General features: G+C 46.2%; 2 protein-coding genes and 2 long non-coding RNA genes across 6 annotated transcripts in view; 2 read left to right on the plus strand and 2 right to left on the minus strand.

Annotated features, from left to right (window-relative positions):
* The window catches only part of Slc22a1 (solute carrier family 22 member 1), a 27,157-nt gene extending 19,381 nt beyond the window's left edge, over positions 1 to 7,776 (plus strand). For all 3 annotated transcript variants that reach the window (XM_087623139.1, NM_012697.1, XM_087623182.1), the window contains 3 exon segments: positions 3,240 to 3,352; positions 5,457 to 5,559; positions 7,560 to 7,776. In XM_087623139.1, coding sequence (XP_087479265.1) covers positions 3,240 to 3,352; positions 5,457 to 5,559; positions 7,560 to 7,626 — 283 coding nt within the window. In that variant the 3' untranslated portion in view covers positions 7,627 to 7,776.
* LOC134484995 (uncharacterized) lies at positions 7,559 to 9,948 on the minus strand. The gene is made up of 2 exons (XR_015649426.1): positions 9,814 to 9,948; positions 7,559 to 9,593 (listed from the first exon to the last, which is right to left on the minus strand). It is a non-coding gene; the product is annotated as an uncharacterized LOC134484995 (long non-coding RNA).
* A 3,524-nt stretch (positions 9,949 to 13,472) lies between these two features.
* LOC148006968 (uncharacterized) lies at positions 13,473 to 18,326 on the plus strand. The gene is made up of 2 exons (XR_015649427.1): positions 13,473 to 14,099; positions 16,607 to 18,326. It is a non-coding gene; the product is annotated as an uncharacterized LOC148006968 (long non-coding RNA).
* Positions 18,327 to 25,184: 6,858 nt separating this feature from the next.
* Slc22a2 (solute carrier family 22 member 2) overlaps positions 25,185 to 25,808 on the minus strand; it is a 42,151-nt gene continuing 41,527 nt past the window's right edge. Inside the window, 1 exon segment of the mRNA NM_031584.2 lies at positions 25,185 to 25,644. Coding sequence (NP_113772.1) covers positions 25,464 to 25,644 — 181 coding nt within the window. The 3' untranslated portion in view covers positions 25,185 to 25,463.

A 25,808-nucleotide genomic window follows, 5' to 3' on the forward strand; every position in this document is an offset into this window, starting at 1 on the left:
TTTCGTTTTCACGTAGTCCAACAACATCTTGTCGGCCTGCTTTGGTGTTGAAGAACTCTCATTTTTCCTTAAAGTCTCAGATTCATAGAGTGAAATTGGCTTTTTCTAAAATAAAGCTTGCTGAGTTTGGGTGATGTGTGGGTCACGCACACATATACACCCACGTGGGTCCTTCCCCAGCTCTTGGCTCTGTTTGCATAGTTTGCCTTTATCAGCAAATGAAAGACCATGACGTGTAGACCTTGGTTTGACTTCTGTCACTGATTGCAATGGGCTGTATTCACCTGACTGCATTTGTCAATGCCCTGTTCTTTCCCGAAAAGCATTCCGGAATGTGTGTGCCCTAGTATGACTTCTCTGTCCGCGGGTGAACCTAGCTGCATCATAAGACGATAACAGGTCAGCTCTATAAACATCCTGAAGCCTTTGAATGAACACGGATTTGAATTGGGAGAACACAGGGATGGAATTGGAGGGTCAGAGTTTGATGAGCTTGGGTTTACTTTATTTTATTTTCAAGACAGGGTTCCTCTGTGAACTTTTTCAGGCTGGCCTCGAACTCAGAAATCCACCTGCCTCTGACTCCCAAGTGTTGTGATTAAAGGCACCAGCACTGAGCTGTGTTTAATTTTATATTTATAAAAAGTACTTTTTTTTGCATTCTCCGGCATATGTAGGGGATGGAGTCCAGTGTTTAGTATGGCCATTTTGAGGTCCTCTTGGGAGGGTGAGGTATTATGGTTAGCTTTGTTTTACCCAGCCGCCGATGGCATTCTGTGTCTGTGCATGAGCTCATTGCCAGCAGTATTTTAGGAACTTAGTTTTAGAGTTATTTAAAACATATTTATCGTGTGTGTGTGTGTGTGTGTGTGTGTGTGTGTGTGTGTGTAGTGTATGTGAATGCTTGCCTGTGTGGTTTATGTGACTGTGTGTTGTATGTTTCTGTGTGTGTGTGTGTGTGTGCCTGCATTTGTGATGTGTGGTTTGTGTAAGTATGTGTGTCTATGTGTATGGTGTGTGTGTGTGTGTCTATGTGTGTGTGTGTGTGTGTGTGTGTGTAGTATATGCGAGTGCTTGCCTGTGTGGTTTATGTGTGTGTGGTGTGTGTCTATGTGTGTGTGTGTGTGGTGTGTGTTTGTGTCTGTGTTTGTGTGTGTGTGTATGTTGTGTGTGTGTATGTCTAGTGTGTGTGTGTGTGTGTGTTTGTGTGTGTGTAGAAGTCTGATGTCAACTTGCAGAAGGCTGCTCTCTGCTTCCACCTTCTCCTTCCTCAGTTCTTGGGGATCAAACTGAGGTCATTAGGCTTGGCAGCAACTGCCTTTTCCCGCTGGTCCTGGTCTCCAGCCCTAAGCTCTTAACACGAAGTGAAGGCTATTTAAATCGTGAAAGCAACTACTTTACTTGAACTTTTAAAAAATGGCCATTATCATAACCTGCCCTTGGTTAGAATCTGGCTTGTTACCGTAAATTCTCCTTCCCAGGAATAAACTTTCTTCTTCATTTGTTCTTGTGAAAATGTCTAAGAAACACTCCAGCTCCCTAGTTTTGTCTAACGCCTGCAGCTCAGGGAGCCAGAAGACACAGATGATGGCAGCCTACTCGTTGCTTTCTTCTGCCAATTCCTTTATTAGAAGAATACGGTTTAGCCTCTCGCTTGTAAAGAGGTTGCTTGGACTTGAAGGAAAATTATGGAGAAAACATTTTCCTAGGCCTTCCAGGGCTACACATCGAGACCCTGTCTCAACAAAACAAAATAAAACACCAAACCAAGCAAACAATGAAAAACAGAGAGAGAGAGAGAGAGAGAGAGAGAGAGAGAGAGAGAGAGAGAGAGAGAGATATTCATGGGACAAGCAAGTCTACTGTCACAGCTATCACATTCTAAGAAATGGTCAAATGTACTGTGTGTCACTGTAACAAAATATCATAAACGATCAACTTTTAAGAAGGAAATGTCTGTCTTAACCCTTAGCCCGTTCTTTCAGAGGTTTCAGTCTATGCTCACTGGACCCTGTTGCTGAGGTCTTGGCGCTTGAGATCTTGAACTAGCACGAAGCACTGTGACCACCATATGTGGCTAGAAATACAAACAGAGAGAAAGGACCAGGGTCCCCATCTCCCCCTTCAAGGCATTCTCCTGATAACTGATCTTCTTATAATTAGACCCTACCTCCTAAAGCAGTGGGTCTCAACCTTTCTAGTGCTGTAACCCTTTAATACAGTTCCTCATGTTGTGGTGACCCCCAACCATAAAATTACTTCATTACTGATTTATAACAGTAACTTTGCTAATGTCATGAATTGCAGTGTAAATATCTGATATGCAGGATATCTGGTATATGACTCACAAAGAGGTCATGACTCCCAGGTTGAGAACTGCTGTTGTAATGGCTCCATCAGGCAGTGACCAACTGGGTAACACACAGGCTTATCTGAACACTTCCCTAAACAATGGGCGTTACCAAGCCTGGTCCTCTATGGAGGTGGCCAATTGCTACCTTCCTGGAGGACCCTTTCCACTGTGCATAGGATGATGAGCATCCACAGGAAGTAGGAGAGGAAGCTGGATGGCCAGGAACAACCTTAGACCCAATGCCAGTGCATGCACACACAACCATGTGAAATCCAGTATTTATAGTCAGTTGAATCAAATGCACAGAGCAAAGGAGAGCCATTTTCGCTGCCCATTACTCTGTAAGCACTTGGTTCAAAGAAAGACTGTTTGAGCCACACGACCCCTTTTCCTTCACAGGGATGTCTGTGCTGAATAGCGCTCTTCTTCACATCCTGGGCACCACCCTCGTTTGGTGTTGATAGCAGGCATTGCCTGGTATGAATCTGGGTCTTACTAAACTTAGCTACACACAGATATTGTGTTCTCTTCCCAAGTGATAACATATCTCAGCCCCGGGGCAGGAGTGGGGTGCAGCTACAGTTTAAGTCAGAGAACACGTGTGCTAGCTCATTTCTGTTGGCCTGTAGCTGGCCTCCAGGAGTGTGAGGGCTAAGCTCCTGAGAGTACAATTCCAGGGGCAGGCTGCCCTTTTCAGCTGTTTGAGCAGTGATCACTCTGTACCCATCTCTGCTCTAGCCTGCCACCTTTTCTCCACACAGCTCTTCCCAACCCTACGGGGTGCTGAGCCCTCACCCCTGGCTGGTCTTGCGCCTGCTCTGGGTGCCATTCACTCTCTAGGGGGCGAAGCACGCAGGTGTGATCTGTCTGATCTCTGTCTTTCCAGGAATCTTGGGATGATGGTATGCTCTGCCCTGTGTGACCTGGGTGGGATCTTCACCCCCTTCATGGTGTTCAGGCTGATGGAAGTTTGGCAAGCCCTGCCCCTCATTTTGTTTGGTAAGACCTCATGGGTTTTCCCTTCTTTCCATCTGTCAGAGGGCAATTTGTGTGAGCACTCGGCAGTTGCTTGTAGATCAAGTGGCAAGGATGGAGCATGGGCTTTGGCTGTCTCCTGGCTCATTCTGCCTCGCATTTCAGGAACCAATAAGATGCAATTCAGTTCCCATGGAGTGGCCAGAGATTTTCATCCTGTGGCTCCAGAATCAATCCATCATGCACTCCACAGGCGGATGATCTTTTGATATAATCTCCTACTTCTAATGCCTTCAACATGTTATTTGTATGCCCTGAGTATGTCATTGCTAGGGGTATGATGGTGTTGAATGATTATCCCTGTCCAAGTGTGGTGGCGCTCATCCATCATCCTAGCTCACTGGAGGCTGAGAGAGGACAACCCCAAATTAAGGGTCTACAAGGCTGTGTGTGACACTTTGTCTCAGAGAGCCCAGTGGTGAGGGACACAAAGAGACACATGAGAACAACGGTGTTCTGTGTCCTCTTTGCTGGTAAAGCTGGACTGGTGAAAGAAGATGGAAATACTGTTTCTGTCCCCAAGCTTACAGCAGGAGGGGCCTGAGACCTGCCTATCCATCGGCAGAAGGATAAATGGCTGGTTGTGGGAAGAGAAATGCCAGGCTTGGCACAGGCCAATGCATGGGAATGGCAAGAGAGGAAGGAATTAGAGAGTGGATGGGGGGGAGAGGGGGGAGAGGGAGGGAGGAAGGAAGAGAGAGAGAGAGAGAAAGAGAAAGAGACAGAGCAGGAAGGAAGGAAGGGCAGAGGGAAGGAAGAGAGGAGGGGAGAGTAATGAGAAGGCCTTATTCATGGACAGGTTGGTCTTACTCTCTAGACCTGTCTCCATCCCTATCACTGTAATTATATATCCATGTGTCTGTCATCTCTGTACCTATGCATGCACATGCCTGTCATCGAAATTTCTTTATCTTTCTTTCGTCTTTTATGTATGTATATATTTGCCATCTGTCTGTCAATCTATCCATCCATCCATCCATTCATCCACTTATGTATTATGTATGTATGTATGTATGTATGTATGTATGTGTGTGTATGTTTGTATGTATGTATGTATGTATGTATCCATCCATCCATTCATCCATGTATCCATGTATCTCTCTCTCCATCTATGTATGTTATGTATGTATGTATGTATGTATGTGTCTATCTATCCATCCATTCATCCATGTAGCCATGTATTCATCTGCCTATCTATCTATCTATCTATCTATCTATCTATCTATCTATCTATCTATCTATCTACCTATCTATCCATCCATCTATATATATATGTATGTATCTATCCATCCATCTATGTATGTATGTATGTATGTATCTATCCATCTATTCATCCATCCATCCATTATCCATGTTTGTATATATGTATGTATCCATCCATCCATGTATGTATGTATCTATCTATCCATCTATGTATCTATATATCTATCTATGTATCTATGTATGTATGTATCCATCCATCCATCCATCCATCCATTCATCCATCCATCCATTCATCCATGTATCTATGTATATATGTATGAATCCATCCATCCATGTATCTATGTATCTATCTATGTATCTATCTATGTATCTATGTATCTATCTATGTATCTATGTATCTATGTATCTATCTATGTATCTATGTATCTATGTATCTATCTATGTATCTATGTATCTATCTATGTATCTATGTATCTATCTATGTATCTATCTATCTAATCATCTATCACCTAACTATCTACCAATGCACACATCTTTCTATTTACCTACCATCTGTCAGTCATCACCATATGTCAATCTATAATAACTTCCTTAAACGTATGTTTACATTGAGGCACTCAGCTTCAAATATCAGCTACTTTGGAATCCTATGCTCCCACGGTGGGATATGAAGGTGAATACTGCCTTGTCTTACTTACTCTTGCATTTCTCTAATTATTCGACTGCCTCAGTTCTTTCCTAAATGTTCCGGATGACTTTTGAAGATAAGCAGCATCTCCTCCCTGCCCCTGGCTCAGTGCACTGATTTCTGTGAGGGGCGCGAGCCTGTTCTAACACACTTCCTTGGATTTTGTTTCATTCGTAGGGGTTTTGGGCCTGACTGCTGGGGCCATGACTCTTCTTCTCCCAGAGACCAAGGGTGTGGCTTTGCCTGAGACTATTGAAGAAGCAGAGAACCTGGGGAGGAGGTGAGGGCTGTGCTGCTGGAAAGGGAGGGTGTGGCCATATCCTCCATAAATGGTCACGGCATTGGGGCACATTCTCACTTATTCCACCTCAATGATGGAGAGAGCGTTTCAGATGTCCCTGAGCTTAGCATGACTGCCAGAGATGCTGGAGATGGGATTGGAGCCCAGCCACTGAATGCAAGGAAAGCAGAGAAGCAGAACCCACCTCTTAGCATTCAGTTATCCCACACTGCATCAGGGACAGTGGGCAGTTATAAACTTACCACACAGAAGAATACCAAAGGGATCTTGGGAAAAGGAAGATTCTTTTTATCGTTATTATTATTTTTGAGATAGTCTCTCTATGCCACCCTGGCTGGCCTCAAACTCACAGAGGCCTACCTGCTGCTGTCTCCTGAGTGGTCTGCAGCCATACCCATTGATTCTTTCCTTCTGACTTAGCCAGCCCAGGAATTAGTTTAAGTTCTGTCAGTGGTGTCCCCGAAGCAGGAGCCCTCTGAATGCCACCATGAGACCTTCTGGACCTCTAGCACCAGTTTAATCACGTTCATGGTTCCAGTTTGGTGATGATCTCGTTCTTTTGCTTGCAAGTGACAGGAATGTATAGTTAATGTCCTGTCATCTGCCTCCAGCCTGTTTCATCATGATTTATTAGTAGCACATGCTCATCCTTTAAAACCTTTGTGGAACACTTCAGTCCCTGCCACTCCTGCCTGGAGAGGGGGGGCAGGCTGTGTACTTTTAGTCTGAACTACAATGTAGTCAGCCTTTGTTCTGTCATTAACCTAAAGGGCATACCAAAAGCAGGATTCTGCGAGAAGCCCTGTCTTTGTCTTTTGCTGGCTCTCCTGCTCTCTCCATTTTGAGACACTCCTGCATTTTTTCTTTTTTCAAACAGAACATCTCTTTTTTTAAATTTGTTGACAGCGTCATACATGTAAATAACACATCCTGATCCTATCCACTCAGGACTGTCCCCCAACAGTCCTTCCAGGTACTCTGTCCCCCAACAGTCCTTCCAGGTACTCTGTCCCCCAACACTTCCCCCAGGTAGGTACTCTGTCCCCTCAATATTTCCCTCAGACACTTGCAATGTATTCTCCCTCCCCTCTTCACGCCTCGTTCTGTTCTTTTTGCCTGTTTGTTTGTATTTGGTTTTGGTCCTCCATCCTTTTGAGAATTTTTTCCCTGGGTGTTTTCTCTACTCCTTCTAAGGTCCCAACAACAAACTAAAGTTTGATTCTATCAAAATTACTCCTGGGAAACCAATCAGTATATTGGAATTACTTACAGATCCTGGGTCAGGGGTTATAAGTAATATGGGTGATCCAAAAGCAGTGGCATTAGAAAGTCATCCTCTTGTATGGATGGAGAACATTCTCCTAGGCTTTCTCAGGATATATACCCCAGCCTCTCCCTGAGACCCTAAGGTCATATGTAATTAGGGCAGAGCTGCATACACCTGGCTGGGAGGAGGGACCACATACTTAGCAGAGTCTGATGATCCTCCCTACACCCTCCTCCTGGAAGGGTGTGTCAACAGTACAGCCGTGGTGAACTTTCAGACACAGCTGTCTGAGGAAGAGGATGGTTGTCCTGCTTGGAGCATAGTACTGTCCCACACCCACTAAATCCATCCAGTGCTGCCCGTTGGAATCTTGACTGAGCTTATTGGCTTGATCTTGTACAGGTCTCGTGTACGTAAGGGTAGTTATGGTGAGCTCGTGGGTGCAATGGCCGTGTCATGTCCAGGAGACTGTGACACAGCACCCATCTCTGTCCTCTGGCTTTTTCCTCTTTCTGTCCCATCTTGCACAATGTTGCTGTCATTCCAATACTTGGGACACTGAGGCAGCCTAATCTGTTGAGTGACTATGAGCCCAGCATTTCCAGTGAGTGACAGGCCAGCAAAGGGCTATATTTCAAGACCCTGTTTCAAGAACAGACAAGCAAGGTGTTGACGGTTTGTTAATTTTAATTTCTATTTGTGATTGCTACAGGAAATCAAAGGCCAAAGAAAACACGATTTACCTTCAGGTCCAAACAGGCAAGTCCTCAAGTACCTGACAGGGATGCTGTGCCAGGAGCTGAGTGGCAGAGAGAAAGGAGGACTTGCCACTTGGAGGATTCCCAGAAGCCTTTGCCTTTCCAGACTCTTGTATATATGCACCAGGTTCCAAATGAACTACCAACCTTAAAGACTTTTCTGAAAGCCCATCATCGTCTGTTTCTTTTGACTCCCCAGATTCCCCCTCCTCCGTTACCTTTGATTTGTCTGTCTGTCACTGGTACCATTGGATGTTTCATGCCCAATGGTTCTCAACATGTGGGTGGTGAACCCCCACAGATTGTTAGAAAACACAGACATTGCATTACAGTTCAGAGCTGGGGCAAAATTACGGATATGAAATAGCAATGGAAATAATTTTATGTTGGGAGGGTCGCCACAACCCGAGGAACTGTATTGAAGGATAGCAGCCGAGGAAAGTCGAGAACCACTGCAGTGAGTGTTATATTCGTCTCTGAAGGAAAATCCCCCTACACATGCGAGTATTTGCATTGCCAAAAGCATTTCAGTAACGTACGATGGGGACAAACGTGACCCATGTTTCCAGACGAGATTCACTATGACCCTTTTAGAAAGGCATCTCTCTCACCTAAGTTTCGGGAATATGTTATTCTGTATCACCCTGGTTTCTAATTTTTATTGGTGAGTCCAGAAGGTGAACTTCCACACCCACTGTGTAGTATTAGAGTGAAAAGTGATCCATTTTGTCTGGAAATTTGAATCTGGGCATCACATGAGCCAACAGGGCTGGGGTTAAGAGTTCAGTAGGCGTTGGAGCTGGGAATCCTGTCTGTGGTAGACAATGCCAAGGACCTCAGGTGGAGACCAAAGACAGGATGTGGGTGAACTATCTGGAAGGAAAAGGGATTAAGAGAAAAGGCGACTATAGGCCTTATGTGAGCTGCTCCTCACTGGGCCGCTTGCAGGAGGAAACTGTTTCCAGTCCTCCAATATACAGATCTGGTAGGAGAGACACCTGCGCTGAGGGGGAACTTCAGCCAAGCTCGACAACTTAGTCACTTCATGGGTCAGGTACCTGAAGCCTGTCATCTGAAGATCTGTGTTGTGCCTCCGTTTTGTTGTGTGTGGGAGCTCTGAGGAGGGTATTGATTATCGTTATATAAAGGGAAGGGAATGTCTACCTCATTCCCAAGAGGGAAAGGCATTGGAAGACTATCCTAGCTTCTCATGGCCACGGCATGTACGTGTTCATTCACGTTCTCTTGTATGTGTGCGTAAGTCAGCTTTGGCAACAGTCTGTGGAAGCTTATTTTTGTTTCCTTGCTGGGCGCATGGCCATCAGTATCCCCTGATGGCGATTTCCCAGCATGCTTGGACTCTTGAATTGTTCATGGCCTCTTGAATTGTTCATGGCCTCTGTCATAATTGATCATCTAAAAAAATGTGTATTTATTTATTTTGAGGTAAAGTTTTGTGTAGATCAGGCTGGCCCTTAACTTGCTACAAACTGTGTATTTACTATTTACATATTTACTTATCTTGGGGTGGAGTCATTAATAGATCAGGCTAGTCCTGAACTTGCCTATTTGTTTGTTTGTTTGTTTTGAGATGGAGTCTTAAGTAGGTCAGGGTGGCCCTGGACTTACTGTGTAGCTGAAAATGAACTTGAATTCCAGCTCTAATCTTTCTTCCCTCACCTCCCATCTGCTGGGTTTGCTAGCCTGCACGACCACTCTTGGTTTTATATGGTAGTGGGGATGAAACCCAGAGCTTCCTGTATGCCAGGCAAGCATTCTAGTGGTAAAACTATATTCCCAGTCCACGACTGGACACCTTAAAATCGCTGGCTGTGGGATGGGAGAGATGGCTCCATGGTTTAAAGTACTTGTTGCTCTTGCAGAGGTCAGAAGACTTGGGTTCGATTCCAGCACCTGCCTTGTAGCTTACAACCATGCACGGCTCCAGTTCCAGGGGACCTGACATCTTGTTCTGGTCTCTGCAGGCACTAGGCATGTACATGGTACACACACAGGTATGAAGGCAAAACATTAGACACATTACATCTAGTTTAATTATTTAATTTTTACAGTAATTAATTAATTTATTTATTTGCTTCACATCCCAATCTCAGCCCCCCTCCTCACAGTCCCCCCTCATGCAGCCCTTCCCTTGCGTCTCCTCTTTTTCTCTGAGAAGAGGGAGGCCTCCCCTGGGTACCAACCTACCCTGGCACATCAAGTCACTGCAGGGCTAGGCACATCCTCTTCCACTGAAGTCAGACAAGGAAGTCCACTTAGGAGGACAGGATTCATAGGTTGACAGCAGAGTCAGGGCCACCCCATTCTCCAGTTGTTGGGGACCTGCGTGAAGACCAAGCTGCACGTTGCTATGTATATGTCCAGTGGGGGTGAGGTCCAGCCCCTGCAGGCTCTTTGGTTGGTGATTCAGTCTCTGGGGACCCCAAGGGTCCAGATTATTTGACTTTGTTGGTTTTCCTATAGAGTTTCTATCTCCTCTGGATCTATAGGACTCTCCAAGCTCCACCTAATGTGTGGCCGTGGGTCTCTGCATCTGTTTCAGTCAGCTGCTGGGTGGAACCTCTCAGAGGACAGTTATGCTAGGCTCCTGTCTGAAGGCATAACAGAGCATCACTAATAGTGTCAGGGACTGGTTCTTGCCCATGGGATGTGTCTCAAGTTGGGCTGGTCATTGGTTGGCCATTACCTTAGTATCTGCCACATCTTTGTCCTTGTACTTCTTATAGGCAGGGCGGATTTTGGATGGAAGGTTTTGTGGGTGGGTTGGCGTCCTTGTCCTTTCACTGGGGATCCTGCCTGGCTATAGGAGGTGACAGCTTCAGGCTCCATATCCCCCACTGCTAGGAATCTCAGCTATAGTTACCCCCGTAGACTCCCTGGGGCCTCCCTCGTCCCAGATGTGTGGCACATCCTAGAGAGACTCCCCCATCCCCTAGCTGATCTCCATCGTCCTCTCTCCCAGGCTCTCCCCACACCTGATCTCTCCCTCACCCCAAATCTGAAAAAAAAAATTGCTGTCTGGTACTATTTTCTTAAAAGAAAAAAAATGAAGATTTATAAAGCTTTCAATGATATTGTAATTTCAGGTGTCGTTTGGTGGGAGGGGAACAAGCAAACTTCATAAAAAAAGGTCTTTTCATCTGAGAGAATTGCAAGGGCGAGGAGAAAGTCAGCAGTTAAATGAAGAAACGTGTTTTCACATAAGATCCCAACACCACAGAGCAAACCGTAATTGGCTAAAATAGGATTTTAAGAAGGGGTACTGCGACTAGACTTAAACACACACACACACACACACACACACACACACACACACACACACACACACGGACAAAGGTCATGAAAGCAGACAAGTGTTTTTGCCAAAGAGCAAGGTCTCAGAGATGTCCAGGGCAATGTTAAAAAGACAAAGATGCCTAAATAAGGAGGGATCCAGATGGCCGAGCAGAGACGATTTCGACATCGCAAAGACAGCAATTATGGTCACTTGGAATAAGTGTGACTATAAAAAGAGCCAGAGCATTTACAGAGAACAAATAATAGAATTCGCGCCAAAGAAAAGGCACCCAAGAGTTTCCTTCTTTAAAGTTTACAAACTGCTCTGTCTACTCAACTCGACCAGGATGCACCTTGTGCTGGGGGGATGGACAGCGCAGCTCGTCAGAATCCATGATGAACACATGGAGGGTGGGAGGGGCAACTAATGATGCTGGAAACAGAGAAGTCTGTGGCTACCCAGAGCTTCAGTGACCTAGAGACCAAGGTGAAAAATCCAGGGTCTCAATCTGGATTGAAACGGGTGACTTTGGAATTGAGAATATTAACTGCTCGGTCTGTAGGCTGTGGTCCTGGAAGGTAGAGGACTCCAGGGGCCAGGCCACCACCATGCATGGTGAGCAATATTCGTCGACTGTCTCCTAAGTCACGGAACTGTCCCATGGTGTGACAGTCAGTGTTAACGATCAACTTGACAGAATTTGGGATCCTTTGGAGAGCAGGCCTCGGGGTGTGCCTGTGAGGGGCTTTCTTGATTACACTGAGTGGGAAGACATGTCTGGGTGTGCTTTGCCCTAGGTGGTGACCCTGGACTTTATAGTACGGAGTGCCTAGTATTGGCATTCCTTCCTGTCTTAGGGTCTTATTGTTGTAAACAGACACCATGACCAAGGCAACTCTTATAAGGACAACATTTAAATGGGGCTGACTTACAGGTTCATAGGTTCAGTCCATTATCATCAAGGCGGGAACATGGCAGCATCCAGGCAGGCATGGTGCAGGAGGAGCCGGGAGTTCTACATCTTCATCTGAAGGCTTCTAGGAGAAGGCTGACTTCCCGGCAGCTAGGATGAGGATCTTAATGCCCACAGTGACACAACCCAAGGCCACACCTTCTAATAGTGCCATCCCTGGGTCAGTCATGTTCAAACTATGACATTTCCCCTCTGGGTCCTGATTGTGAATGTGATGTCGCCAGCTGCGTCGAGCTCCTGTGCCTCAACTTCCCCATCACGATAGACAGAACCTTGAACTCTGAGCCAGAACAAAGCCTTCCTCCCTTAACTTGCATTTACCACAGCAACAGGAAAAGAACCTAAGACATAAAAAAAGTATAAAGCAACAAAACTGAAAATACGCTCACTTAAACAGCTTTTTTAAGATTTATTTTTATCACTTTGGTGTGTCCCTTTTTTCTAAGTCATATTTCAGTTGTGGTGATATGTGACCATGAGGGAAGGTCCCTTCAGAGGACAGGAGGGACCGCCAGATCTCTTGAGGCTAGACCTACAGGTGGATGTGAGTCACGCAATAGGGGACTGGGAACTGAGCCTGGGTCCTCTGGAGGAGCAATGAATGCTCTCCACTGCCACGCTGATGGTCCAGGCCCTGCAAACACAGTTAATGGACACCACTCATTAGTCCACTCTGAAAAATTTGAAACTACAAGCCAGCTCCTCCTGCTTTGTCCTCTGTAACCCTATCAGTCGTCACAGCTGTCACACAGTCTTTGTAAAGGGTTCTTTCCGTAACCTCCTCCCCGTTTCTGGATGCCCAAATCTGCAGATGCTCAAGACCCTAGGAGGACACAGTATTTAAACATGCACACAACTTGATCTAGATTACTCAGTGCATAGTATAATTTAAGCATTTTGTGAATAGTTATTAGATGGTGCTGTCTAGGAAATACCGACAAGCCTGTGCGTGCTCAGTGTAGACACAACCGCAGGCCTAACTACACAAGACACATCAGCCGTTTGTGGTTGGTGAGTTTCTCACGTGGAGAGTGGCTTCAGAGAATGGGCCAGCTGCAGAATCAATCCTTCCAAATGGTGCAGCTGTTGAAACCTGAACCCCTATAGCCACAGCCTCCCCCCCCACCACTTTTCACTTCCCCCAGTTCAGAGAGAGGCACATCAGATGACTGTGGAGAAGTGAATCAGCCCCAGCTCTGACACACCAGGAAGCCTGCCCAGAAGGCCTGTCAGCCTGTCACCGAGGAAGTAAAAACAGTGACCTTGACCATCGAACTGGGAAATGTTATTCAGACATACGCACTTAAGACTCCCCTCCCTTTGTCTTTCTGTGTCTCTGTCTCTGTGTCTCTCCGTGTGTATTGATGTGCAGGTCCTATGTGTGCACATGCGTACATGTGTTGTGTGTGCTTCAGGTGCTGTCTGCCTCCTGCCCCTTTCTTCTTTTCATGTATATGGGTGCGGTGATGACGGTGGTGGTGTGTATGTTCATGTTCAAGTGTGAATGGTGTGTGTGTTCAAATCCGGATGGGTGCATGAGTATGTGAGTGTGCATATGGAGGCCAATCTTGACACTATTCCATTTTATTCTCTCAGTCAAACTCGGAACTGTTTCGACAGCCAGCTTGCTCGATTCCTGTCTCTGCCCTCCAAGGCTGCAATCACAGGCACGCTAGCACACGGGCCAGCATTTCCATGGGTTCTGGGTGTCCAGACTCCAGTCTTCTTGGTTGTCAAGCATGCACTTCATCTGTGAGCCATGTTCCTGGATGCTGTCTTATCTTGTCAGTCTCTCACTGACTTGAAGCTTGCCCGTCAGGCTTACTTGCCAGTGAGTCCCAGGGAGCTGGTTGTTACCACATCCCCAGCACTGAGATTACAAGCGTGTGCTACCTTGCCCACTCTTCGTGTGGGTTCTGGGGATTGATCTAAGGTCCTCCAACTTCCAAGACATGTGTTATATTGGTTGGGATAGCTTTCTAGCCAATGTATTTTTTGTTTGTTTAAGCAAATAGAAATGACCTTCCGCATTTATCTACTGATTACACTTAGCAAAAAAGGTTAACGAGAAGGCCAAACCCTCCCAACCCAGAGGCTGAGAAGGAGGGAAAGGAGGCAATATGAAGGTGGAGTGCCCACCACCAAAACCAAAGGTGCAGAGAAGCCACTGGGGACTTGAGAGAGAGCTGCGGACCTCCAGTCATAGCCGTTAGGAGACACGAGGTGAGTTTTCTCTTACAGTTTCTCTTATTATGGAGCAGCTGTTTTTGTTCCAAGTTGAGGACACAGCCATTGTATCTGTGTCAGGCTTCTCCTGGCTCACAGGGGTTCAGGCTGCCCTCTCTGGATGAGGAATAAATGGGACAATAAATGGGACCAGAGCTATGCCCTTTCCATATGGTGGCATGAGACTGACGAGAGGCTTTGAAACGGTTTCCTTCTGATGTCTTTACACGGGGCCTTGGTAATGACAGAGATGAGCCTGACCAATGAAATCAACGGATCAGTGACTCATTTAAGAATACTGAATGGGGGCTTCTCAAGAACAACAATGGAAAATACAACTTCGAGCTTTTACAGAACTAATCATTGCTGCAGGCTTGCAGGACTAGCTCTCTCCCTCCTTCTCTGCACTTATTTCTTCTTGAGTAAAGGCCAAAAGGAAAGAATATTCTGCCCTAGGAAGTCTGCCTTAGATTTAGTTCGTACTGCATATGTATCTGTGTTTGAGCGTACTAAGTGTGTGAGCGTCTGAAGGGAGCATCAGATCCTCCTGGGGCTGATTCTGCCAGCAGTTGTGAGCCACTGGATGTGAGTGCTGGGAACTGAACTTGGGTTCACAGGAAGAGCTCTTAACTGTTGAGCCTTCTCTCGCGTCTCACCAGGAGATTCTTCATCTGCTTATACCTTCTGACACATCACTTAACCACACGCCATGCTGTAGCCCTCATTAGTCAAACATCTGTCGTATGCCAGGCACAGTACTGTATACTGGGTTTCAGTTCCAGAACAAGAAAAGTGAGGCTCTGTTTCCATTGAACCTTCATTGAGTTATGATCCGGTCTCAGTGAACTTAGGGACAGGCAACAGCGCAGTGAGACTAGTCCTCTGGAGTCCAGACGGTTGACCTCATTTTACTGCAAGCCTTCACTCATACATTATTGTTTGCACTAGAGTATAGCAAAGCAAGCCTGCCTTCCAACAGTTGCCCAGTGCTCGCAGAGACTAGCAGAAGGCCCGATAATGGCAGAGTGGACTATACATGAACACACAGCTTTCCAGGGCCTGGCTTTACCAGCGTTTTTTGTCCCATCAGCCGGTAGCCACCTCTGCTTCTTTATTCTCTAAGCCCAGGTTCATGTCAATTCTCACTTAAAGTCATACAAAGTAGGAGCTTAGAAGATGGAGGGATGTGTGGGTTATTGGGAAAATTTAGCCTTCAGGAGTTGTTCATATCTCTGTAAGGTGCCCCTAAGGAACTCATTGACTTATAACAGGTTCCATGTGTGTGGATTGTTCCTTGGGCTGTGGGTCCCTGGGAAAATCAGACAACAATAAACAGATGACAGGAGAGACTATCACTAAAGATGACCGAGATGTGGGAGTGTATGAGTGGGTCCCCCACCTCCACAAGCTGCCTTAGATTAATTGTTGTGTTTATACAAAGAGAGGGAAAATATCTTCTATTGAGGTCTGAGGAAAGGGGGTGCTTCAGCAGGACCATGCTGAGACATCCCTTACCCCTGAGGGACCAGCCACACGACAATATAGAATATAGTATAGAATAGTTTATTCAGGGCATGGGGAGGGGAGTTTAAAGGGTAGTAGGGCAGAGAGAGAGAGAGAGAGAGAGAGAGAGAGAGAGAGAGAGAGAGAGAGAGAGAGAGAGAAGCAGAGGCAGCCCATGAGCATGTGGAGAGAAGGGAGGGGAAAGGGGCAAGAGAGAGCAGCAAGGGAGAGCAAGAGAGAGAGGAGGGGGTAAGCAGCCCCTTTTATAGTGTCAGGCATACCTGACTGTTGCCAGGTAACTGTGGGAGTGGAGTTTAGAATGCTAGCGGTAATTGCCTAGTTGTTTCCCTGTTTTCTGGAATAGACAATATTAATATATTTATGTCATGTCTTTTGGATGAGTATGGAATTTGTTTGTTTTCCTACCAAGGAAGGGTCAACCAGCAAAGTCAGTTTGTCTGAAAGTCTTCCCTTAGGGACCTTTCGAGCTCTCAGCCTATTCAAGAAGATGACTGTGGCCCGGTATGAGACCCACTGTTTTTTTTTCATTGAGAGGTACTGATGCTTAATCCTAACCGAGCTGCGGATAAATTCCAGTTTCCATCAAGTTACAGCTTCTGTAGTCTTAACCTCCATTTGCTAGGTTAAAGTGGCCCAAAAACTCTCAAAATAGTCTCGAGGTAGGGGGCGAATTATTCTGCTGGTCTGCCTGCAACAGGCATGGAGGCTCCCGGGCTCTAAATGCCCGGAGGCTTGACTCTCCAGTCCCAGACGGAAGCTGGGGGGATGGAGTTCACATGAAGAGAACATCTGCACTCAGTCAGGGAAAAGGAGTAGATGGGGCCCTGTAGCTCATCGTCAGTGCCAGACCCTGTCCATCACTGTGAGGGAATCAAAGGGCAGAGTGACCCACGGACAGGCACTAAAATTCATCTGCCACGGGCCTCAAGACCCACAGCAAAGGAAAGCATGGCTGGTCTAAACTTTTGTCTTCTGTACAGGTCTACGCCCACCGGAAGAGTGACCCACATAGTCTGTGACGTCTTTCTGCTCAACAGACGCTTTGCAGATTTGGTATCTGCAAGGAAGAGAAAAGAGAATCAAACATAAAAATGTTTCCTTCTGAAAGAGTGTCACCCTGACCCCTGCAGAGAAGCAAACAATCGCTAAGTGCTTCCTCGGACAAGGGCGAAGATGATGTAGTCATGGCAACATTAAGAATCTTTGGATGTACATACTTCATTTAGAGGAAAAGAAACTCTGGAAAAGCCACAGAGATGACAAAGGATAGATCGAATATTACGGGAAACCAGAATCGCGAGTCAGAAGAGAGTAGGCCTGAGAAATGCAGAGAAGATTCAAAAGTGGGTGTGACCAGTACCAACAGAGGAGATAGGAAAAGCTGCCGTGACATGTGACATGTTAGATACAGCAAGTTCAGGCAGGGGGCTGAAACGTGGAATTAAGTTCTCCTTACTCCCAATTCTGGGCTGAGCCTGAATGATAAAACAGAGGGGACAGGAGCCAGGGATGGGAATCCAGAGAGGCAGGGCTATGGGCAGAGGGGCGGAACTGAGGCAGGGGTATGAGCAGAGGGGCGGAGCTGAGGCAGGGGTATGGGCAGAGGGGCGGAACTGAGGCAGGGGTATGAGCAGAGGGGCGGAGCTGAGGCAGGGGTATGGGCAGAGGGGCGGAGCTGAGGCAGGGCTATGGGCAGAGGGGCGGGGCTGAGGCAGGGGTATGAGCAGAGGGGCGGAGCTGAGGCAGGGGTATGGGCAGAGGGGCGGAACTGAGGCAGGGGTATGGGCAGAGGGGCGGAACTGAGGCAGGGGTATGAGCAGAGGGGCGGAGCTGAGGCAGGGGTATGGGCAGAGGGGTGGAACTGAGGCAGGGCTATGGGCAGAGGGGCGGGGCTGAGGCGGGGTATGGGCAGAGGGGCGGGGCTGAGGCAGGGGTATGGGCAGGGGGCAGAGCTGAGGCAGGGGTATAGGGAGAGGGGCGGAACTGAGGCAGGGGTATGGGCAGAGGGGCGGGGCTAAGGCAGGGGTATGGGCAGAGGGGCGGAGCTGAGTTTAAACATGGACACACCACTCTGGACATCTCCACAGGAGTTTTATTAAGACCAGTTACCCTTGAGTACTAGCCCTCCTAAAAGTTGGAGTCATCTGTAATGCCTTCCAGGTGCCACAAAGCCCATTCTAGTTAGACTATTTAATGTGAGAAATGATTTCAAACCCTAGGATTCTGCACCAGTCAACTACTCTGTGATTTAGGCTCAGGCAAAACCATCTCAGAGGAAGTCTCATTACAGAAGCACAGGCCAAGGAAAACAAGGACGGATTCACCCACCAGCTTCAAATAATTGAAACTTCAGGGCTGGAGAGATGGCTCAGTGGTTAGGAGTACTGACTGCTTTTCCAGAGAACCTGGGTTCGTATCCCAGCACTTACATGGTGACAATTGACCTCCCTGCTCACTAGGCATGCACGTGGTACATAGACATACACACAGACAAAATATCCACATGCATAAAATAAATCAATAAAATTAAACAAATGTGAACTTTTCTGTATTTAAGAGTCCCTTAAAAAGACTAATGAGCAACTTAAACAAATTGAAGATGGCATGCTAGTCAAAGTTAACAGTCCTTCTTTGTAAAAGGCTCTCCCTACCATGATGTCTGAATTGAATAAAATTGGCTCATGTGTTTGAAGCTTGGAATTCACTAGTCGAACTGTTTTGGGATGATTAGAAGATATGGTCTTGTTGGAAAAGGCATGTCCCTGGAGGCTGGCTTTGAGGTTTCAAAAGACTGGGGTCATTTCCAATGTGTGTGTGTGTGTGTGTGTGTGTGTGTGTGTGTGAGAGAGAGAGAGAGAGAGAGAGAGAGAGAGAGAGAGAGAGAGAGAGAGACAGAGACAGAGACAGAGACAGAGAGACAAAGAGACAGAGAGACAGAGAGACAGAGAGACACAGTGAGAGAGGTGGTTGTGGAGGAGGGTGCACATTGTACACGCCTGTGTGTAGAAAAGAGGCTATAGACAACTTAGCTTATCCAAGGGGCTCTTGCGTAACTGTGCTCTGAAGGACAGTTTGAGATATATAGCAGAAGTCTGAAAGTAAATGAGGAAATTCTCTAAAGTATCCACGTGCCTCAGCCACGCCGCCTTGTTGCCTCAGCAGTGAATTTCAAGTGGAAACTCAGAGTAATTGAAGTTGGGACTATTAAGTCCTCTCTTCCCCTTTCTACAGACTCTCATTAGCGTCTACTTACATAGCCACATAGCACAAGGACTTACCACCTTTAGGAGTCTTGCTCGTATCACTTACAGAACTTTATTGAATTGGGGCCACTTGGCTGTAGTAGCTCCCCCTTCTGGGATGCCTGAATCACTCCCCTATGGAAGCTCTCAGAGGTCCCCGGAGTCAAGTTTGAAGGGGTCCTTTGTCCTTAAGTTAGTCACTCCCGGGACCCATGTCCCGCGTCCACTATGGGAAATCTCTATTTTAAGAAGGATTTGAGCAGAGAGGTGCACACCTCCATGCCTGGCCTTTTCTGGAAATTCTGTTCTGCATTTTCTTGTAGAGTGAGCGCTTTCCTATCTGAGCATCTCCCCAGCTCCGTACAGCACTTTCATTCCCAAGAGATGCCTCCTGCAGAAGAGGAGCCAGGATCCCAGACTTTGCAGACATCAGTGTACAATAAGACACCATATCTGGGTCCTCCCAGGCAATTGAATGCTGGGGTCCTTTCCTGGAAGAGTGAAGGAAACTGTAGAGAAATACCTGGGAAGATGCGGTCTGGTGAACCTCCACTCAAAGGAGCAGACGCCTTCCATTCTGCTGGAAGCTCATGCTACAGCCACACTGGCCCCCAGCATAGCAAACTATTAAAGCAAACACGTGTGTGTCACTTTGCATCCATCCCAGAACCAGCTGTTAGAGGGTTTCATCGTGTACAAAATCAACAGTGGCCACTTAAACACTGCTGGTAAATACTTGCTTTTTTAAAAATAGTCATTTCTGGGCTGGTGGAATTCTGCCATCTTTGTCAGCCTCACAGATGTGGTTGGCTTGCAGCATGGACAGGTCATGATCTTTCCTTTCTTTAAAAAAAAAAGGTGGGGGAACCTTTGTTTCTCCAGAGGAAGCTAGGGAAGATGCATGCTACAGTCAGTCACACCCCAGTCTTTGCCTTTGCTGGGTTTGAAAGGATGGAAACACATGGTTCATTTAATCTACTTGCTTTCCAGTTTTGCACGATTATTGGATTATTGGGTCAACTCTTTCCCAACATAGCTCAACAGTGTAGAATTTTCAACAAGCACAGAACCCTTGTATTTCTTTTTCTAGATAGACATTTAAGTTACCATGGTTCATCTGATAAGAATGTGGAAGATCTTTCCTCGGTGACTAGTCACATTGTTCTCTGTTGAGGAAAAGTAGATTTTCCCTCCACAAAATGTGATGATGAATACTTGCTCTAACCGGAGCCAAGCGTGGGGAGGAGAAGGACGCAGAATTGCTTATAAACACAATGGCATGAGAGCTATAACGCACGCCCTTTAAAAATGCTGCTTTGGAAGTCTGATGTAATGAAAAGGCATTTCATAAACGGCAGACATTGAACCAAAACCCCAACCTCTTCCTTTCATTTTAAGTGTGCGTATTTTTCTGCATGTAGATTAATGAAACAGGAGGAACCACACGAATGACAGCATGGGCTAGAAATGGAAATGGACCCCTACAACAAGATCAGAAAGGGATAAAGGCAAGGCAAAGGTGCACTGCCAAGGCCAAGGCAGACGTTGTATCTGGAGAAGGCTACGAGCCGCCAGACGGAACCCTGCTGAGATCAATGAGTGAAGACAGAAAACTCACAAGGTGATAAAGTCACCATGAAAATGGGAAAGTCACACGGCTGGGAGGGACTGAAAAGATAGAGAAGACTCATGTGCTGATCACAGTCACAGAGCAGACAATTCTCAGGGACTCTGTTAAAATTAGGAGAAAGCTTGAGCTCCTATAGCAATAAGTAAAATGTATGTGCCAGTTGATGTTTCTGAAAATGCAAGAAAATACTGAAGGGTCGGACACAGGGTGATAATGTGTCCCAAAAGTTCACGGCTTGATTTCCAATGTGACAATGTCTTCTTCTTCCTCCCGCTTCTCCTCCTCCTACCTCCCCCTCCCTCTCCTCCTGACCTCCTCCTCCTCCTCCTCTTCCTCCTCCTCCTCCTCCTCCTTCCCCTCCTCCTCCTCATTGTTCTCCTTCTCCTCCAATTGTACCACCACTAGGCACCCCAGCCCCTAAGAAATATTTTTTAAAAAAATGTATGTGCATTACAAAAAATTGAGAAAACACCAAAACTATAAAAGTGAGAATTAAAAACAATCTTTTCTCTACAATTTTAAGCCTATTACTTTTTTAACCATTTGGATGAAATTGCTTCTAAAATGCTTTTCTTGCCCTCTAGGAGTTCTTAGACTGCATTCAGACCTGTTGGCATGCTCATGTTCTTCCGTGGATGGTGATGGGACAGATAGAGAGGGATATCGGCCCCTTATTGAGGGTTTCTGGGCTGTAAGTGCTTGGGTTCATTTCCACTTTGTCTTCTGACAGATGCTTGTGAAATCACTCTCACTGGGGAAGCTTGCTTTGGAGTCTCCTCTCACTTCTGCTGAACATCTAATTCGCTGTCATTCTTCTTCCTCAAATCTCTTCCCTATCCAGTTCTCTTCAACTGCCTACTCTGGCCCGGGTCCAGGCGCCTTGCTGACAAATTCTTAAGAATTTTAGTTAAGTGTCTGCTCCCCAGGGAGCCTAGTCCTGGGTTTGCATGAAGGACCCAGCTTTGACATCATGAGTCCTGGGCCCCTTTTTCCCCTGCCCAGGGAGCTTTGATCACACTGTGTTATCACTGCTTGCTCATTTATTTCAAGTCTCTGTCTCCACTGGAGACAAAACCCATCCCTAAATTGCTCATCTTGTCTCTGTCCCATGTGATGCAGTGTTGTTATTTAACAGCAAGGATTACTCTGTAGGAAAGGTCAACATAACCCAATCCTGGGCTCTGGCTGTGGTGTAGTGTTACAAAGCACTGCGCACATAGCACAGTTCTGCTCCAGCATCATGCTGTGCTGGGGTGTCACTGGTCCCTGTGATTGTGAGGACTGAGACCTAGGACTCTGCTTCACTCCCCTTAGTGTCCCTTAGGCTGAGGTAGAGTCACTAAACATCTAGTTTTGGGTGCTTGCAACCTTTCTGAGAATGGGAAGGAACTTAGAAAACAGGCAAGCAAAATAAAATTGCATGTTTTCCCAGACCCTTCTTACCAACACACACAGGCAAGGAAACATTTCCTCATTGGCAGTAAAACTCTTAGATGGAAATGTGATGTGCAGAAAACCTTTAGGAAGGGCTGGCGTTGCGGTCTAGTTGGTAGCTGCTTGGCTAGCATATAGACCCCACCTTGGGGTGGGGGGTCTTAGATCAGGTGTGGAGGCCCATGCTTGCAGTCCCAGCGCTAGGGAGGTAGAGGCCAGAGCATCAGGAGTTCACAGCTGTCCTCAGCTACATAGTGAGCTCTGAGCCAGCCTGGGCTTCAAAAGCAAAACAAAACAAAAACGAACCTCCCAGGATACCTGGAGAAGTTGGATCCTGGGGAGAGAGTTCTGAGTGTCAGCTATATTCAACCAGGACCTACCTGGTGTTGAACGACTTTTGCTTTTTAGGAGCCTCTGGGAACAGGATCCTAAGATCACTAAGAGCTCCTGAACTCTCTGTATAATGACAGCCAGCTTCCTTGGCACAGCTGTGTTCGTTTAGAAAGTCAGTGGCCTCACCCTGCACGCCACTGACAGCAGTCCTCGGGGCCCACACGTCACTGACAGCAGTGTCTTCCAGGCCCACACGTCCCTCACAGCAGAGTCCTCAGATTCTGGGTCATAGGTTGTGAATTTCTTGATGAGGGACCAGAAGGAGCTTGGTTGGTGTCCTGGTGAAAAGCTACGGATTAGCTGGGGCAGGTGGGAATGGGGTGAGAGGAGAGGGGACCAGGCCAGGGCAGCTGGAACCAGCAGCAGACACGTCAGTCTTTTGAGGCCCAGAGCTTAAAGGAGGGTGTGCTGGTGAGAAACGCCCTCTGGTGAATGCTTTGTCCTGAACCAGATAAACCAGGGGAAGGGCTAAAGGCTGAAGTGACAGTGGCCATGGGCATGATCTTACTGTCCATCCTCCTGCCTCAAGGAAACATGGCAGAGACCGCTGAAGATCCAGATGGACACAAGCTTACTGATCTCAGTGGAGTGAAGCTGTCAGAAGTTAATGGAAGTCTCTCTGGCTGACCCAAGTTATTTCAGTGTTTGGGGCTCAGACTTACCAGTTGAGCAAAGGGAAACAGGTTTGAATATGTTATCGTTGTCCCTGAGGTTTGTGGTGGGTCAATTTTGTCTTGCTAACAGTATTGGTATTGAGTTTAGGGAAACCCACACCACTAGCCTGGACTTCCTTGTTCCTAGGATGGACATTCTGTAAAATTAGTGGGCAGGGCAGCATCTCCTAGTCAGGCAGCCACATGATAGTTCTCTTTCCACCTCCAGGTTTCCCAAGAGACATCCGGATTCAATTTCTCTCGTGTGTCTGGTAATGAAATCACTCACCTGAGGTGTTCTGTAAGGGGCTCCATCATGCATGTAAAACTGAGTTCTGCTTTTGTGACAATTTAAATACTTTTAAAACATGAAGCAGATGTAAATCAATAGAAATGTGAAGTTAGATGGGGACACATAGATTCCAGGCTTTTTCCAGGGTCTTCTTTCACGGTGGACATGACTGGCTGTTAAGGGCTTCGTGATTTGACTTCCCTCCAGGGGCAGGGTGTGACCTGGAATCCTAAACTCAAGGAGAGCCTTTCTCCTGCAAGTTGTCATTTGTCACACATTTTATCACAGCAGTAGATATGAAAGCAGGGCACATACGAACGCACAGAATGCAATCGTTACAAAAGTATAGAAAATCTTGCCTTGTCTTCTCCATGGGCCACCATGTAAGTAAGCATTCTTGATTTTCACATTACTTGTCTAACACTGTTCCTGACCTTTGTACTCGAACTTTCTCATCAGAGCATCTATTGGTCTTTCTCTTGCCCTGTTTAACTGTTCAATGGTGATGCCATGGCTTATGTAAGCATTCTTCATAGACATAAACTTGAATCATTTCTTATTTTTGCCACCACCCATAAAGGATGCAACAAATACTTCTCAAATGCCTCTCTGTGCAGAGTTTTGTTTATCAAAGATAATAACAGAGGAGTGACTATGGAATCAGACACACTTGTGATATGGACGGACAACTGTGTCCCTAAAAGAATGTACCATTGGTGATTGCCTATACTCAGTATTACTAACATTACTTCATTAAGTTGATAAGTAAAAATGTCATTTCAGTTTTAATTTGTATTTCTTCAAAACGAAGATGCACATTTTATAACTGGCCATTTCTAGGTTATCATATTTGTCATTAAATGTTTTAGAAGTTATTTGATGTGCATGGGTATTTTGTTTCCTGTTTTTTTTTGTTTTTGTTTTTTAGGATTTATTTATATTATGTATATGAGCGCACTGTTGCTGTCTTCAGACGCACCAGAAGAGGGCCTTGGATCCCATTACAGATGGTTGTGAGCCACCACGTGGTTGCTGGGAATGGAACTCAGGACCTCTGGAAGAGCAGTCAATGCTCCTAACCACTGAGCCATCTCTCCAGCCCCTGCTTCCATTTCTATGCACAAAGTGCATGCCTGATGCCTGTGTGAGGCCAGAAGAGGGCGTTGGATTTGCAGGGACTGAAGTTAGATAGTTGTGAGTTGCCATGGGTATGTGGGGGAATCAAATCGGGGTCTTTACAAGATCAGACAATACTCTTAACCTCTGAGCCATCGCTCCAGCCCCTTTGTATTTTTTTTCTTTTTTTAGGTGGTGTCTCTTCTAGACTTGAAATGTACCAAGTAAGTTAGGTTAGTTTACTGCTGAGCCCCAAGGACGTGCCTGTCCCCACCTCCCCAACAGAGATGGCAAGAGTTCAATCACCTCCTTCCTCCTCTACCCTTTTCTTTACGTTGGCCTGGGGATTAAGCTCAGGTCTTCATGCTTGCAAGATAAGCATCATTACTGACTGAGCCACCTCCCCAGGCCTAATATTTGTCTTTTAAAAATGTATTCACTTTATTACTTTGGTAAGATACTAATGCCATTTTTAAGAGCCATTAACTTTGAGAAAAAAATTTACCAAACTGAAAAACTGTCATGACTGAGTCAGTAATGCTAGGAATGCCCCTTGCTGCACTTTTCCAGAAGGCATGCACTTGTGGTTATCCTCTGTGAGTACAGGCAGGCTTGGGGATTACTCAACTTGTGTCCTCATTCTTGTGTTCAGGATCCTTTTCATGTGTGATCCACACAGTAAATAACATATCTTGAAATTTCATCAGACTTATGATATTGAAAGTCTTGATTCCTAGTCCCTGATGTACATTCTGAGTTTTTTGTTTCCTAAAATAAGACAAGATAAAATGAAAATCTCTTCTCCCACGTTTATTGTTTTTTCAGATTTCTTACTTCTTTAATAGTTGGTTGTCCTGGCCCACAGCTCCCTTGGGTATTTTGGTTTGATGTTGTGGTGGAGAAGGAAACTAAATAAAGAATGTAAAGATGAAAAAACAACCATAACGAATCCAGTAAAGCAATGGTCATTTCCTGGGAGTGCTGAGAGCAGAGTGAGGCGGAAAATCCTGGCTGGGAGGAAGAGCTTGACACATCAGTGCAACAGACCGTGCAAGCTACAGCTCTTGCTGATGGAGTTCAGGGGTAAGTGAGGTTGGTTTGTGTGGGTTTGGGGGGAGGGGAGAGAGAAGCTCCATCTCTGGCCTCAGAGAGAGCAAAGTCAGCTCCAGCAGCAATGATGCCCTTTCTTTTTAGCTTAGCGGACGGTCTGCTTGCTTGACTTGGAGGTAAATTCTCTTTTCTTTCTTTTTTTCTTGGCCTGCAATAAGAAGACAAATTAGACTGGTGAGAAAGAAGTTATGAGGAGTTGAAAGGGAGCATCAAGTGGGTAACAAAGAAGTGAAACAAACAAACAAACAAACAAACAAACAAAAAGAAGTGAAATCAAACCTAAATGTAGACTTTGCCCAAGATCATTCTTGC

This window comes from Rattus norvegicus, chromosome 1, assembly GCF_021556685.1.
Source record: "Rattus norvegicus strain SHRSP/BbbUtx chromosome 1, alternate assembly SHRSP_T2T, whole genome shotgun sequence".
Taxonomy (NCBI): Eukaryota; Metazoa; Chordata; class Mammalia; order Rodentia; family Muridae; genus Rattus; species Rattus norvegicus.